The following is a 22,115-nucleotide window of genomic DNA, read 5'->3' as shown; positions in this document are numbered from 1 at the left end:
GGAGCCTTGACCTCCCCTAAAGCCTCTCCCACCTCTTCTCCTTCCGATTCACGCGCGCGCGACCAGCCTAGAGGGGCTGTCGCGTAAATTTGCGCGCGGATAACAATTTCCTCGTCGCTGGTCGGAAGGTGGCCCTAACGAGCGGCACAAAACACGCAGCTGCGTTATATAATTACTGCACCGCGGAGGATAGATTAATAGTCATAACCGAATGTTGCGCAACAATATACGCGAGCGTTCCCAGTTCAGCTAAACCGGATAATTAATTCAAACATCCAGAGCGAGCCGCGACTTTCGTAATTCCGCCACGTGCCGCTCTCGAGAGGACCCTTCGTGCTTCTGGAAGAATTTCGACGCGTCCGATCGCGAGCGAACGAGAAAAATGAAGGGGAATCGATGCGCGGGATGCCAGACAGTGGGGAGTCTTTGATCAACGTTTGGTAATCGTTAGACTTATGAGAAAATTTCAGATATACAGGGTATGGATGAAGTAGGTTCTATTCGCAATTTTGTTTGCTTAGGGGGACTGTTGTATGGTGTAATTTTAACAAGAGTACTATAGAATATTATTGAGACTTGAGCTGTGATTGAAAACTTTTAGGATTGAAGGTTTCTGGAATGTGAGAGAAGACTTTTTTATTAATAGAAGTTTAGAGGAAGATAGAAGCGAAATTTTTCATTGTAGAGTTTGATGAGTCTGAATAGGGCCTACTGAAAGTAATAAAATTTGTCATAGCAAAATTTGCATGTAGGTATATCATGCATCATACTAGGAGTCTAGAAGAATTTTAGAAAAAATTTCCTAAGTATTTTATTCCGATCTATTTGACTTAAAAAATACAAGTTTCCGATGACGTAATTTTCATTTTTCTTCACACAATGCTTCAACAAGTGAAAATGCGTCACTGAAGGCTTAAACTGTTTAATCAAGATCATACTGTAATTCATTCCCCTGTGCAGCAATCAAAGCAATTTTAGGTGAAATGTAGATTCGCGCAGTTTCGAGACGGCATAATACCGAAAGCATAATGCCAGCCTCTCCCTCGCAACCTTTACCATTTCGTCTCTTTTCTCGACCAGTCCTTTTTCTCTCGTTTCCCTGGCCCACGGCCGAGAGAACCCTTCTTCTCTTTCGCGTACACACGTGCGCATAAAACTTGGCTGGTACCTATCCCCACCAGCCGCGGCCAACGAAGGGGGGGACCCCTAAGAGAAATATTCGACAATTTTTAAACTCGTTTCTGAACGCATTCAAACGTGCGCACAGTCGGCAAGTAGGCATTTCTTGGAATCATCCAGGCCCTTGGTAGGGCAACACGTGGAACGTGGTTTCCGTCGAGCGGGGGTGGGGCCAAGACGTATATTCCTCGTCCGTTTACGTATTTCACGGCTATTCGCGAAATTCCTGGGAGGAGTGGAGAAGTAAATGCGTGAAAATTAGCTTTATTGTGAGATTACCGTGAAACTGGTCGAGATGGTAGCAAGTTTTATTAGACAAGCCCTTATTATAAAAAATATTTATTAGAGGATCTTGAAAATTAATCTAGTAATAAATAGTTACAATTTATAGTTGTTCAAGTAGCGTCTCAAGGGCTACTCTTTTAAACTTTCAGCAGCCCTGTATCGTTAAACAGAATTTGAAGTTCCCGCGAAGAAGACGTGGCTCCTGTGTGCGCACAAATGATACACACTTTTTCATTACTGTTTCATTGTCTTCACTCTGACATTCCCATCGTGGATAACCAGTCCGGTTGGTCAAAAACACCACAGGTCGACGAACGGTACACTCATAACTCTCGACATGTAAATTGGATGTCGTTTTAGCGAATGTCATTGAACCTCATCAGCGCCGCAACAGATAAAGCTACTTGGCGAGGTGCTGCAGATGGTCTCTTGATCCCTGCAGATCACTTCCTTGCCAACACTCTCTTTTACCGATAGCAGAGTCTCTTATCCAAGGAGCTCTTTCAACGCGTTGATAAAACAGGAAACTGTTTTACGACCATTTAGGTACGCACATTATCACCTGTTCTTTCTTCTCTGATTTCAGCGTTGCTGAGACAAAGCATGTCCCCAGGCGCGGATACTCTGATCGGTAGCTCGAAAAGCTCAGTGTCCCAGCCGATAATCGATTACTCCCGATACGTGAGGCGATACACGTCGGGTCAGGAGTGTGGTAGCTCGTATTGCAAGGAGCTCGGGTGTCGAGAGCATTTTCACTGTCTGGACTGCAGTGGTAGGGTGTTTGTGAAAAAGGAAGAGATGATCAGGCATTTCAAGTGGCACAAAAAGAGGGACGAATCTTTGCAGCACGGTTTCATGAGGTACTCGCCGACGGACGACTGCTCAGAGAGGCATCCTGGTCGTGCCTGTCCACACAATAGAAAACAGACTCACTACCACTGTATCCACGAGAATTGCGACAAGGTTTACATATCGACGTCAGACGTGCAGATGCACGCTAATTACCACCGCAAGGACTCCGCGATCATACAGGAGGGTTTTCAGAGATTCCGAGCTACCGAGAGCTGCGCCACCGAGCATTGTCCCTTCGTCGGTCAGCGAACCACGCATTTCCACTGCAGGCGACCTGGCTGTCGGTTCACCTTTAAGAACAAGGCTGACATGGGTAAAGAATTATTTGCAATTCTGTATAGAAATTACAGTCTCCCTGTAGTCAGTCATGTCGTCCCTTCTTTGCTACCTTGCCACTAGAGGTTGTTCCGTGTCTAACGCTTCTCTCCACGAATACTTTATAGTAACGATACCCAGTCGATTCATCCCAGACTTAGGTCCTCGCAGTCTCACTGAAACGTTCCTATTACCGTTTGTTCGCACAGACAAACACAAATCCTACCATATCAAAGACGAGCAGCTGTCCCGGGACGGATTCAAGAAGTTCATGAAGTCCGAGGCGTGTCCGTTCGAGCAGTGTCGTTTCTCTCGCGTCTGCAATCATATCCATTGCATACGACCCCACTGCAGCTACGTTCTCCACTCTTCCGGTCAACTGTTCTCCCACAAGCGGAAGCACGAGCGCCATGAGTCAGAGCTGGCGTACAGAAAGTACAAGCAGATCAGCGCGATCGGCGGCATCCGGCCCCCTGGGTCATGGCCACCCGAGGAGCTTAGCGCCCAAAGCCTCTCCCTGAGTCTCAATGGCGAGAGCTCGAACGAAGACAGGGGCTCGCCGTCGTACTATTCTCTCGATGACTCGTTCCAAAGCGGAAGCGACCTCGCGATGGATCTCACCGCGCCAACCACCACTGTCACTGCCAGCGGAAGCTCCACAGTGACTGTCGATCAACACCAACAGAGCCAGCAGCTCACCGCCACGGAACTGGCGTATTTGGTACCTGGTACCGCTGACTGTCCGTGTCACCTAGGCAGGGAGCACCATCACTGCGGTTTGGATCGCTGTGGAACCGTGCTGAAGGACCCCCGCGAGGTCAGGGAGCACCTGAGAGAGCACGAGACTCAGGAACGCATCACAGACGCATTCTTCGAGGAAGGCGGCTGTGATGACAATTGCCCGTACGCGGACAAGGAGAAACATTACCACTGCAACTGGGAGAACTGTCGCGAGGTGATCCTCGCAACCGACAAACCCTTCCGACGTCTACAGCATTACAAGATCCATGAATACAGTAGACAACTGAATCTCTCCTGCACGTCCCACCCTCTGTCCTCTGACGTGACGTTGACCCACCTAACGAACATAGACGCAATGTTCAGGCGGAAACGGGGCAGGCCACCGAAGAACAGGGTGATAGAGATCTGGTCTGGCGGTGACCCTGCCACGCACACTCACGACTCTCCCCAGGCGATCTTCACCAGCTTCAAATTGCCGAAGCCTCAGACGCCCAGCCTGACGCCAAGTCTTCTGAACGATGATCGGGAGGGTAGTATCTCGCCTTCGAACAGCCTCGGCGAACCCGAGGGGTTCTCGACCTATAATCCTGACGGATGTCCCGATCCGGCTTGCGTCCTCAGATCCACGAGACATCATCATTGCTCCCAGCCAAGGTGTCACTTCTCCACCGATAGGCCTGACCAGTTGCTGATGCACAGCAAGGACTTCCACGATAACGTCGACATACCGCCAGGCTTTGCCTTCTTCGACAAGATGGTGGACTGTCGGCTGGCTGGTTGTCACAGTAATCGCGTGAATCGGCACTTCCACTGCACCAGACCGAACTGTGGCTACTCGTTTGTCAGATATTCAACGATGGCGTTGCACGAGAAGCAACACACTGGCCACGGTGAAAGTAGCAGCCAGGAGTCGTCGAGTCAGGAGTGTCAGACACCGGTACAGCCACCTCAAGAGGCGAAACCGAGGATTCAGGTGAAGAACCCTGCCGAACTGATTGAGAAACCGGAGGAAAGCCTGACCGGTGGTGACATGGAAAACAGGTCGATGATGGAGGACAAGGAATCCGATATACCAAGTCCAGACGCCAATAAGACAACTGGTAAGTGTGGCCTGTGCTAGGACACGAACCAGTGCACCTGTATAGTAATGTTTTATAGCTGAGTTTTGTTTGGTAGTTACTTGAGACGTCACCGAGAGACAGTCACCTCTTCAATGCATGACTTTTTGCACGCACACGCACCTCAATGTATATTTAGACGGAACAGCACCCCCTTAACCCTTTCGATACTCGGATGAATTCGCTGAGCGTTAAAGATGATCCGGGGATTGTATAAATACATGCGTGGAAACGTCATTATAGAAGCTATTGTACACGGCTCATCGAAAGGGTTGAGGTATATCTCCACTATCACCGTGTTTTTTTTTGCGTTTGTACAATTGTTTTATTTTCTTTGCGTCTGATGTATCTATTGTACGAGGTGGTTGTAATTCTAGTATGGGAGGTATATTTGAAGTGTTGGTTGTTTGGTTGATTGTTGCTAGTGGTGAGGGCGGCAGGCACCTATTATCCGGTCAGTGGACCGCCGAGTGAACCTGCACTTCCGGGCGTCGTGCTATCCATGCGAACTTCCGTGCATCAAGGTTCGTGTCTCCACTGACGACATATTTTGTTGCCTTGAAATGTGTTCTCTTACTAGCGATGTCGTCACGATTCACGTTCGTTGATTAGAACACAGCGGGTCAACTAAAATAGTATTCGTTTCGATTGCAGAGTCACCAGTACTCCCATCCACCAGCTCAGCCTCGCCTCACACCGTCTACGGGCCCGAGCAGAGCTGCAGTAGACCCTTCTGCAAACTGAAGCGCAAGAACCACTATCATTGTAACGCGTGTAATCAAGCGTTCTCCGAGCTGGACCGATTAGTGGCTCACATAGCGAAGCATTCGACAGGTGCCATTCTCAGTCAGCAGCAGCACGACCTGGCCAATCAGGCCCCCAATCAGCTGCAGCACGACTACCTGGCCCAATTGTCGCAGAAGCACGACTTCATGGCGCAGAACGCTCAGATGGCTCAGAATATTCAGAACTTCCAGAATCAAATGCAACGCCAGATGCAGCAGACTCTGGGACAGATGAGCCAGCAGACCCAAGCTAAGGAAGTGAAGATAGAGCCTGCGAGATGTGGCTCGGACGTTGGCGTGCAGAACGTTCCCAACGTGAAGAGAGAGCCTGGCGAGGTTTCCAGGGACGATGGGAACAACTCGACGATGGACAATAACGAAAACGGTCAATTGTCCCAGCCGAGCCTGCCTCCTAATGTTCAACAGTCTCCCGTCCCGACGAGCTTCGAGCTTGACCTAAGCCACGGCTTCCACTTTCCCAATCCAGCCGTGATGGCTGCCATGAATCAGCAGATCGCTCTAATGAACCAAGCCCTGCCACCCCTTTTTCAGCCCGGCGGCATTTACACCGGTGGGCCAGGGCTCATGTTCGCGCCTGGTCTCCCTCCTACGAACTTTCTACCTCCCAGGGAGGACAATCCCTTGGCTTCTTTAGCGGCTAACTTGAATCTGAACAAGAGATCTCTGTCTCCACCTGACAGCAACTCGCCTGAGGCTAAGAAGCAGAGGCTTCATCATTCTATGCGCATGCTGAAAGACGAGCCTGTGCCAGAAGGATATGTTAGGTTTGTCATTCTAGCAATTTATTCCTAGTCATAGTAACATTTATGGTGGGAGCATGGAAGCAGCTTGTGAGGCATCTTTCGAATATCCCTCTATGTTCCATTAATAACTTTGGGTATTTTATAGTCAGTCTAGTTCATTGACGTCAGATAGTAGGTGTAGATGATATTCTATGATACAATAAGAACCAAGAACTATGATAGCTACTAACATAAACAGACACTTCTAGGATAGTCAACTTAGAGATCACTTCTTCTCATGTCATAACTTCTACGATTACCAAAATCCTTGCAATTACCAAATTAAAACCCTGATCTTACAATATTTTACTTTAACATGTCGAGTTACTTACTAAATTTTCTTTCAACGAAAACCGAACACCCTATATAAATTATGGCTATAAAGCAATAAAAGGCTTTATATAAGTCTCTGAAAACCATTGGCAAACTGCGGGCCAATTAAGCCATTAAAGCGGGATTTTCCACTGACCCAAGTAATGCCTCACAAGCTACCCCCATATACCTACTCCCATATTTCAATATACAGTCCCCAAGTCTGACCGTCCTCCATAATTTTAGGTTCAGGTTTAACGAAGACTGCAGGTACCCTCACTGCGGCTACAGGGAACACCAGACCCATTTCCACTGCATGCGTCAGGATTGCGGCTATTCGTTCTGCGACAAGACTCGCTTTGTCCAGCACACAGCAAGGCACGAACGCTTGGACACCCTGATGGGCGGCGATTTCCAACAATACAGAGCCAACGTGCCATGCGGCAGAGCCCAATGTGCCTACACGTCGTCGCTGGGCTCGATGCAGAACAAAGCATCGCACTTCCACTGTCTAAAGTGCGACTTCGTCTGCACGGACACCAACAAGGTGGTCGCCCATCGGCGACAGCACGCCAAGTTGGACAACATCGCCGCGGCTGGCTTCCAGAAATTCACCCCCAGCCAGCCCTGCGGGGGCGTACAGTGCCAGCACTCTGGCAAACAGACTCACTACCACTGTCTGCAGTGTCAGTACGCGGTGCTGGGCCTGGCGCAGATGTCGGCCCACAAGTACCGGCACATGGACACCTAACGACGCCCAGTAGAGAACTGGCCAGTCGATGGCCGAAGAAAGACACTTTCTCTCTGGTCCCCGTAGACATTCCCCGAGGAGACTTCCTGGGGGCGAGAGCACGAGGAGATAGCAGGGGCTGGATCCTACTGACGAATTCGGATCCCGCCGATGAAGCCTGACCAAGGACTGAGGGAAAAAAGACAATTTCGTTACGCTCCCCGTAGACATTCCCTGCAGCATCGCGATTGTCCGTGCCCGATAGACGACGCTACGTTTCTCCGACGAGCTGGATGATTAGGAGCACCTTAGGAGCCTAGTCATGAGTCTTCGGCCTCGACGAGAGGGACTCGAAGGGATGGTACCACGACGCCGAGGACTCTATTTGGTCGGCTTGATCGCTTCGTACTTACGAGGAGGCGTTCGTGGACAGTTCCTCTCGCACGATCGAGGGATCTCGAGTACGGGATATTGAGACAGTAATGTTCGACGAGAGGGACGCAGGAAGGACCTGGCCTAGAACCGTAGACAATAAACACGGATGACGAGTCTATCGTGTATAGCTTTAGCGCGAAGGAAAAAAAGACAAGCTGTAATATTTAATAGGAAAAGACCCTGTACATTTCTTTGTCTTCTGTTTCTTTTCTAGTATCGTTCGTGTACCCTCCGCGTGGTGCAGAGCATAGTAGACGACCTAGGTTTTAGAATAGATAGTTAATATATACGAAGGAGAAGCATGAGTCGAGGACAGATCCTCGACGGAAGATCCAGAGATCAACGAAGACTTCCGTTGAAACGACTCCCGGATGCTAGAGTCTGGCTAGCGGTTTGAACGACTCTTGGACGAGTTCTGCAAACGTTCACCACAGAGCAAACGAGAGAGAACCGTGCTTAAATACGACGTCGTGTCTAGTCCATCGCACCATCGGTGATATTCAGAGGTGAATCAAAGAGAGGAGCAGCCTGCCTATCGAATAGTCGTTGTTGGACCTTTCTGACGTTTTGTGGGACGTTGCTCGGGGAAGGGAGCAGGCTGGAAGACGTAGCAGTCACTCAACGACGGTGCAATGATTGTCCCACGATCTCCCACAGTTACTTTTCCTTATTATTTTTTCCTTTTCACGCGATCGTAACGTCGTCGTGTCACGTCGCAGCTATCGTTCCGTTAGTTCCTTCTCTATCTGTCGGAAGGGAGTCGGTCGACCGAGTCGAGCCGCAACGAATCGTACTAAAGAGTTCTACATATACGCTTTCTCGGGAATACGTGCCGCGGCCGGGAGGGTACGCGTTTCGTTAATCGTATTACGAACAGTATTGATAAGCCGAGAGTTAACAAAAAGACTGCCAGCCGAGACGAGACAGAGCAGACGAGAACAGATAGATCGAGGACGAACGAGAAGACTCGTTCGATGGCCCATGGCGGAAACAGTTGCCCTCTGGCCAACCAGAGATGAACGTTTCGTTCAACTAAAGATGTATATTACTGAGTGTACAGAGAGAGGAGACGAGACGAGAGAGGCAAATGGAAGGAGAAGTATGTTGCGAGGTATACTCGGTAACGTGAAGCAGAAGCTCGAAAAGAGGATTGTTCGACGCGTGTGTGCGTGTGTGTGTCTTGTGCCTGATGCGTCGCGACGACGAGGTGTCCCATGGTTTCACCGAAAAAACACTTTGGCTACTATGAATGATGTATTTTCTCATTTTCACGTGGATGGGAACGAACTTCAATGGTTTCTAATTTGAGCAACTTAATACGAGACATTTTTGATTGAAAGAAGATTTGAGAAACGTTCAGGATCCAGGAGCTTTGAACAGTTTGAAATAGAAGTTGGAAGGTGTTGCATGGGTTCGCCCCTTCACGTGAAAATGTGAATTCTTGCTCTCGCAATTTTTATCCTTCCTAGAAACACGCATCTTCTTAGAGATGCGTCGACCGTTCCTTGATCGTTGCTGTCCATAAATTTGAGGTCAATGTTGTAAAAATAGAATAAGTAGAAAGGCTTTTAATCTTGATCTGAGAATCTAGAAAGATTTAGGAGGGTTTATCTACAAAATTTATTATACAAATGTTACCTAAGATAATCAGAAAGCATTGAAGACTAGGAAAGTAAGTTTTAAGAAATGTCCTGTTCTGAAGAGACCACAAATTTATAGACAAACCAATCAAAGCGATAAGTATTCCTAACTTTACCAATGACAACATCGAGGTGGCTTTTGTCCTCGAAAGATAATGGTTAAGAAGCACGCGGCTGGAAAGGACAATATAAATGCATATTTTTTCGAAGATAATGATTAAACCACGTATGTAGTCATTAGACATATCCGTGAAACTACCGTCTCACAAAAGTGTGTGCGTGCGCTTGTGAGACACGCTAGGGTGCCTTTAGAGATTCCTCTGTAATGTGTAGAACCGTGCCTTAGCAACAGTATCCGTGCAGCGTGCAGATTGTCTACGAAAAATGAACCTTTTTAAGTGAATGGGATAGAAAGAGGGAATTCCCCGATGCAAACATGACCGTAGGAAGCTAGTGCCTTAAAAGCTGACGAAAACTCAGACAACTCAGTCGTAAAGATTTCTAGACAATTTTCCAGCAGTTTGCGTGAAAAGAACAAAGTTCGACCAAGCTTTCAGAGGCTCATTCTAACAATCATTGACAAGCTAGTTGACTAGCTAAGTTCAGAAACCGGATACACTTGGCTCCAATTAAGATATAGTCGATTCTTCCACAGAATCTACGACGTCGTTCTCGAGACAGGCATAGGGGAGATTAATCGGTGAGAAGAAAAAAAACAATCGTTGATTCGACAGTCGCGTCGGGGTCGTTGGAGATTTCCTAAATCGCGTGGAGTTTGGAACGATAAATCACGTGCCAGTAGAGGAAATTTGTTTATCAAGGCGACTACACGCGTGGTCTTTAAAAACTTCGCGATGAAGACGCGATGCAGTAACTCGTGGCACTGATTTTTTGGTTCTAATAAAGGAAAAAGGAACAAATTGCTTTGGTATTCGGTGAAGTACTGCAAATAGAAAATCAAAAATCACTTGGTTTCGATTGATAACTTTGTGTAGATACAGCAGTATAAATTCTGGACTGTAGTCTGTCAATATTTTGAGATAAAATGTGGAAAGAATTTCTGACAAAATTTCGAGGATATTTGTGACAGGATGAAAGTATTATGTTGAAAGTTTATCAATTATTTGGGAAAATATCGTAGAAATAAATATACTAGATTTTTTCAAATTAAAGTCTTCATTGAAAGAAAGATTCTTTTTAACAAATTAGTAGTTTCCTAATTTAATACAATGCTAACTACTAATATAACTTTTTTGGTTCTTTAAGCATAACTTTCTTCAAATTTCTCCTCAAATGAATTTCTATCAAAGTCATCCTCGACTAAGTTCTCAATCGAATGATTCAATCAGTACCTTCTCGAAAGCATGTGCAGCTCTGTCAATCTAATACTAAGGCACTTTGTCTCTAGAAAATATTAAAGCGAATTGAGTCACTAAAAGTAACTAGAAACGAGAAGACTCGAACTACTAAAAAAATATGAAGAAATAAAAATAGTCAAGTAGTACCATAGTGGGGTGGTTCACGCTTCGAGCAGCCACACGCTACTGTCGCAACAGTACCGAAGACAACTACGTCGATTAGTCGCCGATCCTGTCCACCTAGCCGAGGAAAAATTCTCTTCCCTAGAGAGAAAGCCCGGTCGATCGATTCCTCGATCCCGGTGTCAGATGTCGTTCCCCGTCGAAGCGAAAACCGACACCGTCGCGGCGTGGAACGCGACACGTTCGCGCGAAATGAAGCGAGAAAAACGAAGGAAATGTCGAATGGCGGGCGCGCTGTTGGGAAACAGGTGCAGGAGGGCGAGGGAGGCGACGGAGGAGGATGGGGTGAAGAAAACGTGGAGGCCGCTTGGGAGAGGCCATTTTAAACGAGTGCCATAAACCGCGATATGCAAAATCTCTCCCGAGCCTACTATTAACGAGTTTACTGTTAAGTCCGCGTGCAGGGTAGGGAGCAGAACGACCTGTAAAATATTTATTGTAGCCGTGTCGGTGAGGGTGAGCGTGGAGGGAGGTCTAGAGACCGGAAGTGGCGAAGTCGGGGCGAGGGAATGGGGCGTTCGATGGGCGAGTCGACCTCGATATGTCATCGCGAGAGACTTGCAGAAGGTTGAAAAGAAGAGAGGAAAGAGAGGGTAGGAGAGATTGGGAGAGATAGAGAAACACACACACGCATAGCGTTTCGAGCAGCGACGATGAACTGAGGTTGCCTTATAACTATCGAGCCTATATTATATATATAAATATATATAAATATAGAGATATATTGTTCACGAGGATCGTCCTGGATGGTCTAGGTGAATAGCGATGGAAGATGAGAGAAAGAGAGTATGAGAGGGAGAGAGAGAACGCGTGTATGAAGGAATGTATACCAGTAGAAAACGTACTATTACTTGAAGATGTTAGAGAGAATCTATCGTACGGACATTAGTATTAAAATACCTGCTGTATGGATGTAAGAGAGAAGAAGATACTATTATATAATTTTATCTATTATTATTATTATTAATTATTAATTATTGATTAATATTCTCTATTATTATTATTATATTATTATTATGAATGAGTATCGGAACCACACATCTTATGTAGCTGTGATTTTGCTTTCGAACAAGTAAAGATTAAAAATATTTATAGCAACCGGAAGGTGTTCTGCGATTCTTTCTTTACTCATTTTAATCTTCCGATTGATTGGGCTAGTCTTTGATCCAAATTAAAATTTATCAAGATTTCATTTATTTATTCAATTTATTCAATTTATTCAATTTATGTTGATTTTTTTTGAATCTACAATTGCGGAAGGTTTTTCTGCTGTGTAATATTTTGTCGTCTGCTCGAGGAAAAACGATTTTATTGGTTCCTCTCAAGCTATTAACTTTGCTCAAGCACTCCGCTCACGCAAGTCAATATGTCCCGTCACTGAATTTAAATATTGTTTGAAGCTACTCTGTTTAAAGTCGATATTATATAACTGAAGTTTCATGGAATGAGATGACGTCGTGAAATGATTTGCCTCCGATCGTGACAAAGTATAAATATAGTAATAATACAATCTTGATAAAAAACGATTCGAATCTATTTGATGGGCTGTTGAGAAAATATTGCAGAAGATGTAATTGACTGAATCAAACCTCTAGACTTTAATTAATCTGCGAACATTTTTTGTGTCTCGTTGGTAAATTTTTAATGCAAAAAAGATAATTAAAAAAATGATCCTTGAAAATTCGTAAAAGATCTGCGCAAATTACCTCAAATGTATTTGTAGCTTTTTTATATAATTAATCTGACTTCATGTATCAAAATTTTATGGTTATCATTCTTTTGTCTTATTTTTTGCGCATCGACCTTCAATTTTATGAGGACCATAATGTATTCGAAATGCTTGAATATATGTATAAGATAAAAAAGAAGACAGAGACAGCTTGGAAATCGCAAGTAGCACACACAACAAAATTCTCCGATAAATGTAACGTTTATCGCCAAGGTCCCGATTATATACACATTTTCATTTGGTAAAATAAGAGCCAAAAAATGATCGCTCGAAACGAGGCAAACCGTTATTCAACAACGTACTGCCGGTGCAAGGTCAAAATCGACTATGCAAACTGGATAAATTTCCCTTGAAAAGGAAGGTACAACTTTGCAACAAGAACAGGTATAAAAAGATTTCCTTACTCGATACAATCCGCATTCTCCGCAATGACATTTTATATTTAGCCCCTGTTCGCGGCGAACGTTTCGTTTATTCGACATGCAAACGATAAAACGAAAAGAGAAAACTGCGGAACGGAACCAAGGGCACGACTTTCTGCGGTTAGCTTATCGTTCAGTGTCTGGTTAAACAATTGAAACTCGCTTTTTGTTTAATGTATACGTTGGATACATACTTGAAGGCAGGGAGGAGAAAGTTAAATGAAAAGACAGTGATGACTATATATCGACAGATACTTTTTAACACTTTAATAATTTGGGATTTTTGCAGAAATTAACGTCTGTGGCTGGCTACTTTTCAAAGACCTATTTAAAGACGATTGAATTCGTCCATTGGTTAAAAATAGTGTTTGGATAATAAAAGATGTATTAATAAATCCTTCAGTTATTGCAGTGTTAAAAATGATCAAAAGTTAAATGGTAGTGATATTCTGAGACATTGATCATTTGAACGAAAGAAGAGTTGCAAGAATTTATGACAACTTGTATCAATCATTCATCCCTTCCTAATTCTGGATTTAAGTCTTCATAGTAGACAATTAATCATTCGTCACAATAGAAGTCTCATGTCAAAGTACACATGATCGTGTGGAATGCGACAAGATTTCAGGACTGCAAGAATAAAGTTCATTAGAAATGGTTGTAATTAATCGCTATGGTCATTTAGGGGCTGAACAAGAATATGATTAATGTGACTGACAAAGAATTTTTTTATCAAGTCTGGTGCAATTCGAAGCAGAAATTAGCGACGTCGTAAAGTGTCTGAGAGAGATATTACGGTAATCTTCATGCAACGCAAACGTGTCAAGTTTCAAGCCAATTCATTTCTCTCTGTTTCATGGAAAAAAGTGAAGTGTGATTATTGCTTGAACACGTAGCAAATAGAGGAACAATTCAAATATCAAAGATTTCAACTATCAATTAAAAAACATTTCTCTCGCGCAATGATAAAACATTATCTTTCAGTAAAAAGTTCATTTCTTGAACTTTGTTTTACGAAATATGGTTATAAAAAAAATTGGATAGATACGGCAATTTTGGGGCAATGTAGTAGAAATTATCTTTGATATTAGACTCTGTTTCTTTCTTGTTATACGAAAATATCTGAATTAATTGGTGACCGATTATTAGTAAGAAATATATTAATGGAGCAACGATTGGCGGTGACCCATCTCAAGCTCAACTCCTGCAAAAATTCTTTCGATCAAACGTGACTCGTTATCTATAATTTTTCAATATTTCCACTAACTGTGGAACTGCAACTACATATCTTAAGACAGTAAAGAAAACTCAGAAGTATCAGACGAAATAATAAAAACTGAAGATCTAAAATACATCACAGCCTACAATAAACTCCTAAGAGCTCTCATCAATTACATAATTATCGAGTCAAATTTCCATACAGAATCAAGCCAAAAACAATAACACTCATATCAGAAAAAGTTATCTCTTAGATAGAGTTAAAAAGTTCCATCGCTCCCCCTCCTTCAACAATTACATTTCTAGCACCGAGAGAGCAAGAAGGAAAAATCCATTAGGAAAATTACTTCATTACTCCATCATGTAACAGGTCACCCAATCACAATGAAAATTAATGAAAAATCCAACTTATGCAACAGCTCAACCTAAATCGAGCCAGACTCTCCCAACTTCCAAGCTCCACCTAAGTTTCGCATCACAAGCTATCGGAGTCGCATAAATTTGTCTGCCAGCGACGGCCAGCAATCGGTCGTTCCTCGTTGTAAAACAAAGAATGGAGCGTGGTGCAACGGCCTGCAGCCCGCGGAAGGCCGCGTAAACAGAGGACCTTTTCTCCAGTATTTACACCTGGTCGACCACGTGCGTTGGCGGCGCTGAGCTCGGTCGGTGCACGTGATCGTCATGTGACGACGCGTCCCATTGGTCCCCTGGAGGGGTTTGGTCACGTGCGTGCGCTGTGGCCACCGAAAACGGCCAGATTAACCCTCCCAGTTACAAACTTTCCGTCGATTCCCGCGCGCTACGAAACCCTAGACAGCGTCGGCGTCGTGCGTCGACCTTCTCGAGAAGAACCTCTTATCTTGTGTCGTCACGGTGAGTACACTGGGAAACACATTTTGAGTAAATCGTTGAGAATTATTTACATTTGCGGGGTCGACGCGAGATTTGAAACTGCTAGGGATAAGCAGGATTAGCGGCAGCTATGTGAAAGATGGATTATATCGGTTAATTTTTATGGAAATTTTTATGAAATGAATGACTAGATGCATTTCAGTCGAAGTTGCACAATTATGTAAATTATAAATAGAGTTGCTGTTTTTCTGAGAGGAATTAATATGATGGAGACAATTGAAATTCCTGAGATCTATCTAGCATTTTAATTTAAAATTCAGGAATTGCATACTGTATTTTTGCCAATCATCCTTGAATTCATTTCCTTTCTTTGAGAAGACATAACGAAAGATTAATCATTGATGTCTACTTATTCGATGCCTGCTTGTTGTACCAGTGGCATATTTAATTAATTGCACGATAGTGTTTCTCTTGGGAAGGAGTGTTGTTATGTACATTGTCTTAGCATGTGCTAGAAAGAAATGATGCAACAGTCAAGAATCGTTTAGTTAAAAAGGACGGTGCCTTGTAGTCTACTGAGCATGTAGCAAATATTACTTATCAGTTATCGGATTCGCGAAGTGTTTTATCAGTCGAACAATCATAGTCTATTTAAAAAGAATTACGTGACAAGGTTGCTCAAGTTCCCCCGCTCGAGGCGTCTTTTTCGTAAAATAATTGCGCGTTTAACTACTTTTATGTCTTTATGTAACAAAATAGAATTGCTTGCAATTACTACATACAAATTATATCACTAACGATAAAAGGGGAAAGAAGCTGTCGCGAAAAATTATTCGAACTCTGAGCGAGCGATCGAGAAGAGAGTGAAAATAAATACATTTATCGTTTGCTTATCAATAGTCGAGAAAAACTCGCTATTGATAATGATTTTCCTTGAAGAAAATGCAATTACACACAATGTTGCGGAAACATGAAACTATAACTAGTTTATGTTCTAATATAGTATTATAAACATTACTGCATTTAAAATTATAGTGAACAAGTAGTTTACTATTCCTAAAAAAGTATACAAGTTATTAGATATTCTTAATTTTTTACTATCATTCTCCTTCTTCATGAAACATTCTAACAAATGTAATACTCCTAGCAAAAGCCAAAAAGTTCACGGAACTGTACTCAGTCAAGATATTTACGACGCAAGTACACGCATACCAAGTCACCCCGAGGATTGACAAGCAAGATCGCGAAATTATCAAAAGGCAGGCAATCAGTAGTTAAAACAAGAAGCTAGATAACGGTGAAATTTGTGGTGGACCGAGGGCGTCGCGATGACTAATAGCTAAATGACGTGTTGGACCCTCGTTTGCATGCGTAATCGCTTGTTGCAGATGTTGAGCGACGCAAAGCGAAAAGATTATCGCCGTGAGTGGCCGCGCCGGTTTCAAAGTGTCGCTTCCCTCTTATCGTCCCGTGGATCGTGCTTGTGTTAGCCTCGTTTAACTAGTCTTTGCCTAATAACCAGGACAGACTGTGCGACGTCTACATCCCAATTGGGCAATCGTGTTTTGTCTAGTAGCACACGACCCGAATCCTCGAAACTCTTTCTCTGAACGACCTTTGTCCTCCGCTCGACTAAACTGTCCTTGGCATCACAGAAGTGCCAAAGAACCTTAAAAAAGGCGTTCTGGCCATTTAACGACATAGCTTAATGAAGAACATAGCTGCCGCTTCAGGTCTTGAATTGTTGTTGTTTGTATCGATTAGAAACCCTGAAGAGCTAGGTCTAAATATGAAGTAAAACGAAGAGATTAAAGCTTCTTTAGCTCTGAAATGATAGAATAGGTTTCTAAACTGACGCTCTGACGCAATAAGAAAAGGAGTAATCCTGGATACTCGTTAACGAAAATAAAAGTCAAGAACTGAAGCATCACAGCATGAAAAGGATGACTACAGTTCTCCAGTTTCAGTCGACGTCCACTTGCCTGTTCAGCTTACTTTGCTGGTTCAGAAATAGCTCACCGCGCGGGGATTGCAAATTTCTCAAAGGCGACACGCTTTTCTGCTGCTTAGTATCCATTGAGCACAAGGTCCCTGGGGCAAGTTAAATAAGAATCAAAGGTGGAAATTAAATAGCGAAACAAACCTGCGCAAACAGAAGTCATAGGAATCACTCAACGCGAGAATCGCTTTAGTTCTCTCACGTGTATCTGCAGCCACGTGAGCAATATCATCGAGTCACAGATTCGTTCACCTATTTCCAATTCTCCACGAGAATCGATCTGCTCCCACCCTCGATTCGAATCAATACTCAGCTAATGCATCACAGAGCTGACCAGTGACCACGTACCCATATGCAGGGCAACTCGATACGAGCATTAGAAGCGAAGAGAATCAAAATTATCGAGCAACGTCGAACTGTTTAAGTTTTGCGGACTGCTGGCCTAAGCATGGCCATTGACGTCCAATTTTCCGGTCGCCCACGCGTTCGAGGCGGAGAGTAGAAGATAAGAGACATTCGAGCAATCTAATCGTCCTCTGGACCAATGTCCATCGCGATTATCCAGTTGGAAATTAGAAAATTGACCGATTCGTGAATTTTCCAGGCGTTTCAGTTGCCTGCATCACGCGAGCGCCGCATGAAGGTGCCTGCGGATTCCTCGTGGTCTGTCCGCGATCCGTGCACAGCCACCGACCCTTTTTTCCGTCTGCGCTGCCTCCGGCACGGAGCTTTGCGCGTCTGAATTACGTCAGGGATCAATGAATCGTTACGTAAGACCTCAAATAATTGGTACTAGACAGACAAATCATACTTCTCCATTTTTTCAACAAATTAGCTGCTGTCTCCGCTTGGTAGCAATTATATCTCTGGACAGCGGGAGATATGAGGGATTAGTTGATTTATTTGTGACTATTTTGTGATATTTAGACGTTCTTTTCGGCGAGGAATTCGAGACTTGAAATGTTGCTTAGGTTGAAAAATAAAACATTCGGTTGTTTTTTAAGAATCAAAGTTTTAATTTCATGCAGTTATTCCGAATATAAAATTAAATCTGAAATACATATAAATTTTTTGAAATACATTTTAATGAGTCTTCGGTTACATGAATAATTATTGCATCAGGGTTGCTCGTTTCCTCGTTACAGAAATATTGAAAAGGAATTGAAGAACTCTATATTTGAGCATAAAAGATAAATCTAGTCCAGTTCTCCTTTCTCCACGTCCGTCTTTTTCAGTGGATGCGCTCGCTTTAATTAAGCCTACATCTAGGCCGAAAGACACAAAGGTTTTTCAGATAGCAATCAAAAACATTGCAAATAATGACCTACTTTTTTTTACATTCATCTAAGCGATTGTGAATGTTCAGCGAGAATTTCAGGCACGAAGTCACACGAAATGACCATGATTCATAATGACAGTATCGTAAAATAAAAACTACACGATAAGAAAGATTAACTACTGATAAAAATTCGCAATTATCCTTCCCGGAAACATAGTATTGACAAATTACGTCTCCAAAATTTCTCGTAATCGATACCAGGAACGTTGCTGCGCAATTTCGCTAAATACTTACCGTGCCTGGACGTCAATATTTCCTGTGGTGCGTCAATCTGTCGATTAAATTTTAATATTTTGATAACGTGTTTTCGTTGGACTTCGGACTCGCTGAAATACCATGGACATAGCGTATTCCAGTCGTGTTTCGGATTCTGCGTACTGCAACGTAGCTTTCCCCCACGAGGACACGTGCCAAAACATAAAATTCGACCAACATTTTTCCAGTCATCACGTGTCCATGTTATCAGATTCGATTCACGTTCACGCTTCGAAGAAACAGTTACCTTGAGTACTAATACTCCGCAAACGAATTTATTGTAGGTGGATTATTCCTGTGCTTCACTTTCGTAAAGTGTATATGTTCCTAGTACTTTAGCAGTGGATCTTGAAGTAAATACTAAAAATTGTTACATAAGTTGTGTCTTTCATTTATTTTTAGAAACTTTCAGAGCAACTTGCTCCTTCAAAATGCGCAAAATTTGATGTCAGTTTAATTTTAGGTGATGAGACGTAAAATATTTTTATAGAGTTGGTATTCTTAATTTGTTTCGAAGTCATTCTTTTCAGACAAAGTTCCATTTTATTTAAAATGATATTTCTTGCTGTTATTTAAATCACTTTAGATAGTTGTCAAGTCACTCCTAAAACAAAATCCAGTTTCAATCTTAAATGTATTTTAAGACATTATAGATGTGGTAAAGAATACTACACTCTCTCTCGAGCGATAATATGGATGTATTTCAAAACTACAAATATCTTTTTTATTGATGTTGTTTGCTTACATTTCTCTGGCCCCACTTCACTGCGCTTTAAGGCCATTAACTTCCACTTATTCTTCCTACGTACTCTTACACACTCTTCGATTGCGCATTTCGCTTTCACCCCACTTATATACAAATCGAATCTCTACACATGCTCCAAAAATCCACCTCTCCTCGCGATCAATGTTTATACTCAAATAGTCTTAATTCCCTCTACCTAAACCACGCTCACCCACATTCAACATTCTACGCAGTTCGTTCACTCGTTCCCACAATATCGCACATCACCTTCGAGTGATTTCCCCAGATTTCCCACTGCTCTTCGTCACCAATCTCAGCGAATATTTGTGATTGTATGACAAAAAAGTGTAGGTCACGTGTGTATTTTTATTTTCGAGACACTGACATTCAAACTTGTGAGTCTGTATTATGGCCGTGTGCCCAGTTCTTGTATTTTAGTTCAATTTCTTTCTTCAACTTTTTCTTAACTCCCAACTAGTATAGTAAATTCATCATGAACACTTCTCCTATCAAATATTGAAAGCTGAATTAATACCAGTTAAGAGTTAAAAATACAAGTTTTATCTTATAAGCTAGGCTATCTGCAGGCTCAAGGTATAAACTGAAATTTTAATGAAAATGTTATCAGATTTTGACTCATAACTACAGGTATCAGCCTAGAATATCTTCGACTCCAGTTCAACTCCAGTTCAACTCCAATTTCAGAATATCCCAACATCCCCTACAGTTCAATGGAATCCCCACGAACCCAGTCAAACAGCTTCCCAGCGCGTCCTGGTAAAAACATCTCACCTGGAGCCTGCCTTCCAAAAACGGCTCTGTAATAGTCCTGAGCGGAATGTTCCAGGGGCATAGACGGCGATAGCTCGACGCCACATAGCGACCATAGCGTCTATTCTAGACAAGAGCGACCGAGGCCGCGTCGAAAGGGCCTAGATTTCGAAAGATCACGAGGGCTCCTCGTGATTCTCCGTGAAACGTGACTAAGATCGCGTGCTTCCGTTAATCGTCCCTTTGTGCTCGTTCCCGCGGCTCTGGGTTAGGGTCCTCCAAAGGCGCGAGGCAATTGGCCCAGTTGCCCTTGGAGCCGCGGCGAACAACCAATCAGCTCGTCGTCTTCACTGCGGTAGGAACTGTGAGGTCGCCACTCGAGCAGCGTCCTCTACTTCGAGGTCTGCGCCGGCACCCAGCCGCAGTCGTTGTTTGTGTTTGGAAGTCTGCAGTGGTAGTCAGTCCCCTAGCTTCGGAGGAGTCGGGAGCGTCGAGCGTCGCCTGCTATCGATCTCGAGGAGTTGCCAAGCGGTACGAAGGATGAGTATATTCCGCGAGTTCCCTATTGTCTTCAATCTCTACAAGAAGTACAGTTAGACGGTGGCCGAACGGAGCGGGCTTATATGGTTACCTGGCGCAGCCTATATTCAGTGTTCACGTGTGTGGTCGGTAGCTAAGGTGAGTCAGAGCATAGAGAGAACATTCGAGTATTAGATAGCGTCGATTAATTCAGCGGGTAATTCCCCACGTATTTCATTCACTTGGAGCAATTGGCCTCGTGGTCGATCCGCCAGCGCTTCCGCTACCTAATTAGCCTACGCGCGACGCTCACTGAAGGGGACCGTCCACACGGTTCCTCGGCCCTCTTGTTTATGTTCGATGGTCAACAGAGTCCCACGGTGCTACGCGAACCATCCAGAAGGTTTCACAGTGGGTAGAAGGTCGTTTGAATCGTTTGCACGTTGAAATTCGGACTTGCTAGTCATTATCATAAGTTCAGGGTAATGTTACGACACCGTTTTCATTTGTTACCTGAGAGTCGGAATGTTTACTGGCATCTAGAAGTGTTTATTGGGAGTGTGATCTTAGTAGGCTGATTTTGATTTTGTGGATTGATGAACTATGGGCTTGGTAGTTCAAAGTAGGAGCCCATTTTGTAACACTTTGGTAGATTCTAATAAGGTTTGTGATTAATGATATGTGTCGATCGAAGGTAAACATTCTCTGTTGAATTCTAGTTTTTTCTTGAGGAGGAACTGTAGCTTAAATTAATACCATTCGCAGATGAAATATTGTTTCAACGATGGTATTTGAGTGAGGTGTAGGCTAGGCTAACCAGTGACCGAAATAGCCATGGGCTGACCAGAGTTTAGAGCAACTTTGATGTAGACTAATGCAGACCTGACCTTATGGAATCCGTACGACTGTACTTTGCGGTCCAACTGATCTAGGACAGGTTACTTTCGTGTCGCAACCGTTTCGGCTGTGATTTTCCTCTGAAGCAATTATTTTCCGCTGTGCTGACTTTCCTACAGCGTCGTGACCCCTGCGTCATCGAATGAAAAAAACAGTTCCCTAAATTCTGAACTTTTCGTATTACTCTCTCTAGCGTCCCAAAAACTGTCGTATTGTAGGTTTGTTTAGCTTACTTTCAACTCGTTTTCACTCCAACGTCACTTCATTAAAATTCTAATCCTGAATCGGAGTTTCATTCGGAGTAGGTAGATTAAATCTAGACTCATTGTCAGATTGCTTAGTAAGGAAGACACACAACCTCTCTCTTCCCCTTCAGCTTTCTGTTCTAATTATCTTCTTCTGTGTTAATCACTTTCGATCACTTTTATTTATCGCAGTCAAAGGGGAGCAAGTTGTCTGCTTCCGTAGCAAATCGCTCAGTTTCTAAGCCAGCTAGGTGAAAATCAGTTTGAATAAGAACTCAAGTGTAATCTTCCCTTTTTTTATGGACTTTGGTCAGTTTGCACACCTGGCCAATCCGGACAGTATAATATTGCTTTTAGTTGTCAATGATGTACGAGATGTTAAAGCTGC

At 43.6% G+C, this 22,115-nt stretch overlaps 1 protein-coding gene across 3 annotated transcripts in view; it reads left to right on the top strand.

Annotated features, from left to right (window-relative positions):
- Positions 1-7,282, top strand: part of LOC143183016 (zinc finger protein castor homolog 1) — a 96,918-nt gene extending 89,636 nt beyond the window's left edge. For 2 of the 3 annotated variants that reach the window (XM_076384388.1, XM_076384389.1), the window contains 5 exons: positions 2,051-2,629; positions 2,841-4,472; positions 4,916-5,014; positions 5,145-6,060; positions 6,637-7,282. In XM_076384388.1, the coding sequence (XP_076240503.1) occupies positions 2,051-2,629; positions 2,841-4,472; positions 4,916-5,014; positions 5,145-6,060; positions 6,637-7,141 (3,731 nt within the window). In that variant the 3' untranslated portion in view covers positions 7,142-7,282. The remainder of the gene's footprint in view (positions 1-2,050; positions 2,630-2,840; positions 4,473-4,915; positions 5,015-5,144; positions 6,061-6,636) is intronic. The other variant, XM_076384390.1, reaches the window with a different exon arrangement.
- The last annotated feature ends 14,833 nt before the right edge of the window (positions 7,283-22,115 follow it).

The sequence above is a fragment of the Calliopsis andreniformis genome, chromosome 9 (genome assembly GCF_051401765.1).
Source record: "Calliopsis andreniformis isolate RMS-2024a chromosome 9, iyCalAndr_principal, whole genome shotgun sequence".
Taxonomy (NCBI): Eukaryota; Metazoa; Arthropoda; class Insecta; order Hymenoptera; family Andrenidae; genus Calliopsis; species Calliopsis andreniformis.
This window is presented reverse-complemented; position numbering and strand designations above follow the sequence as displayed.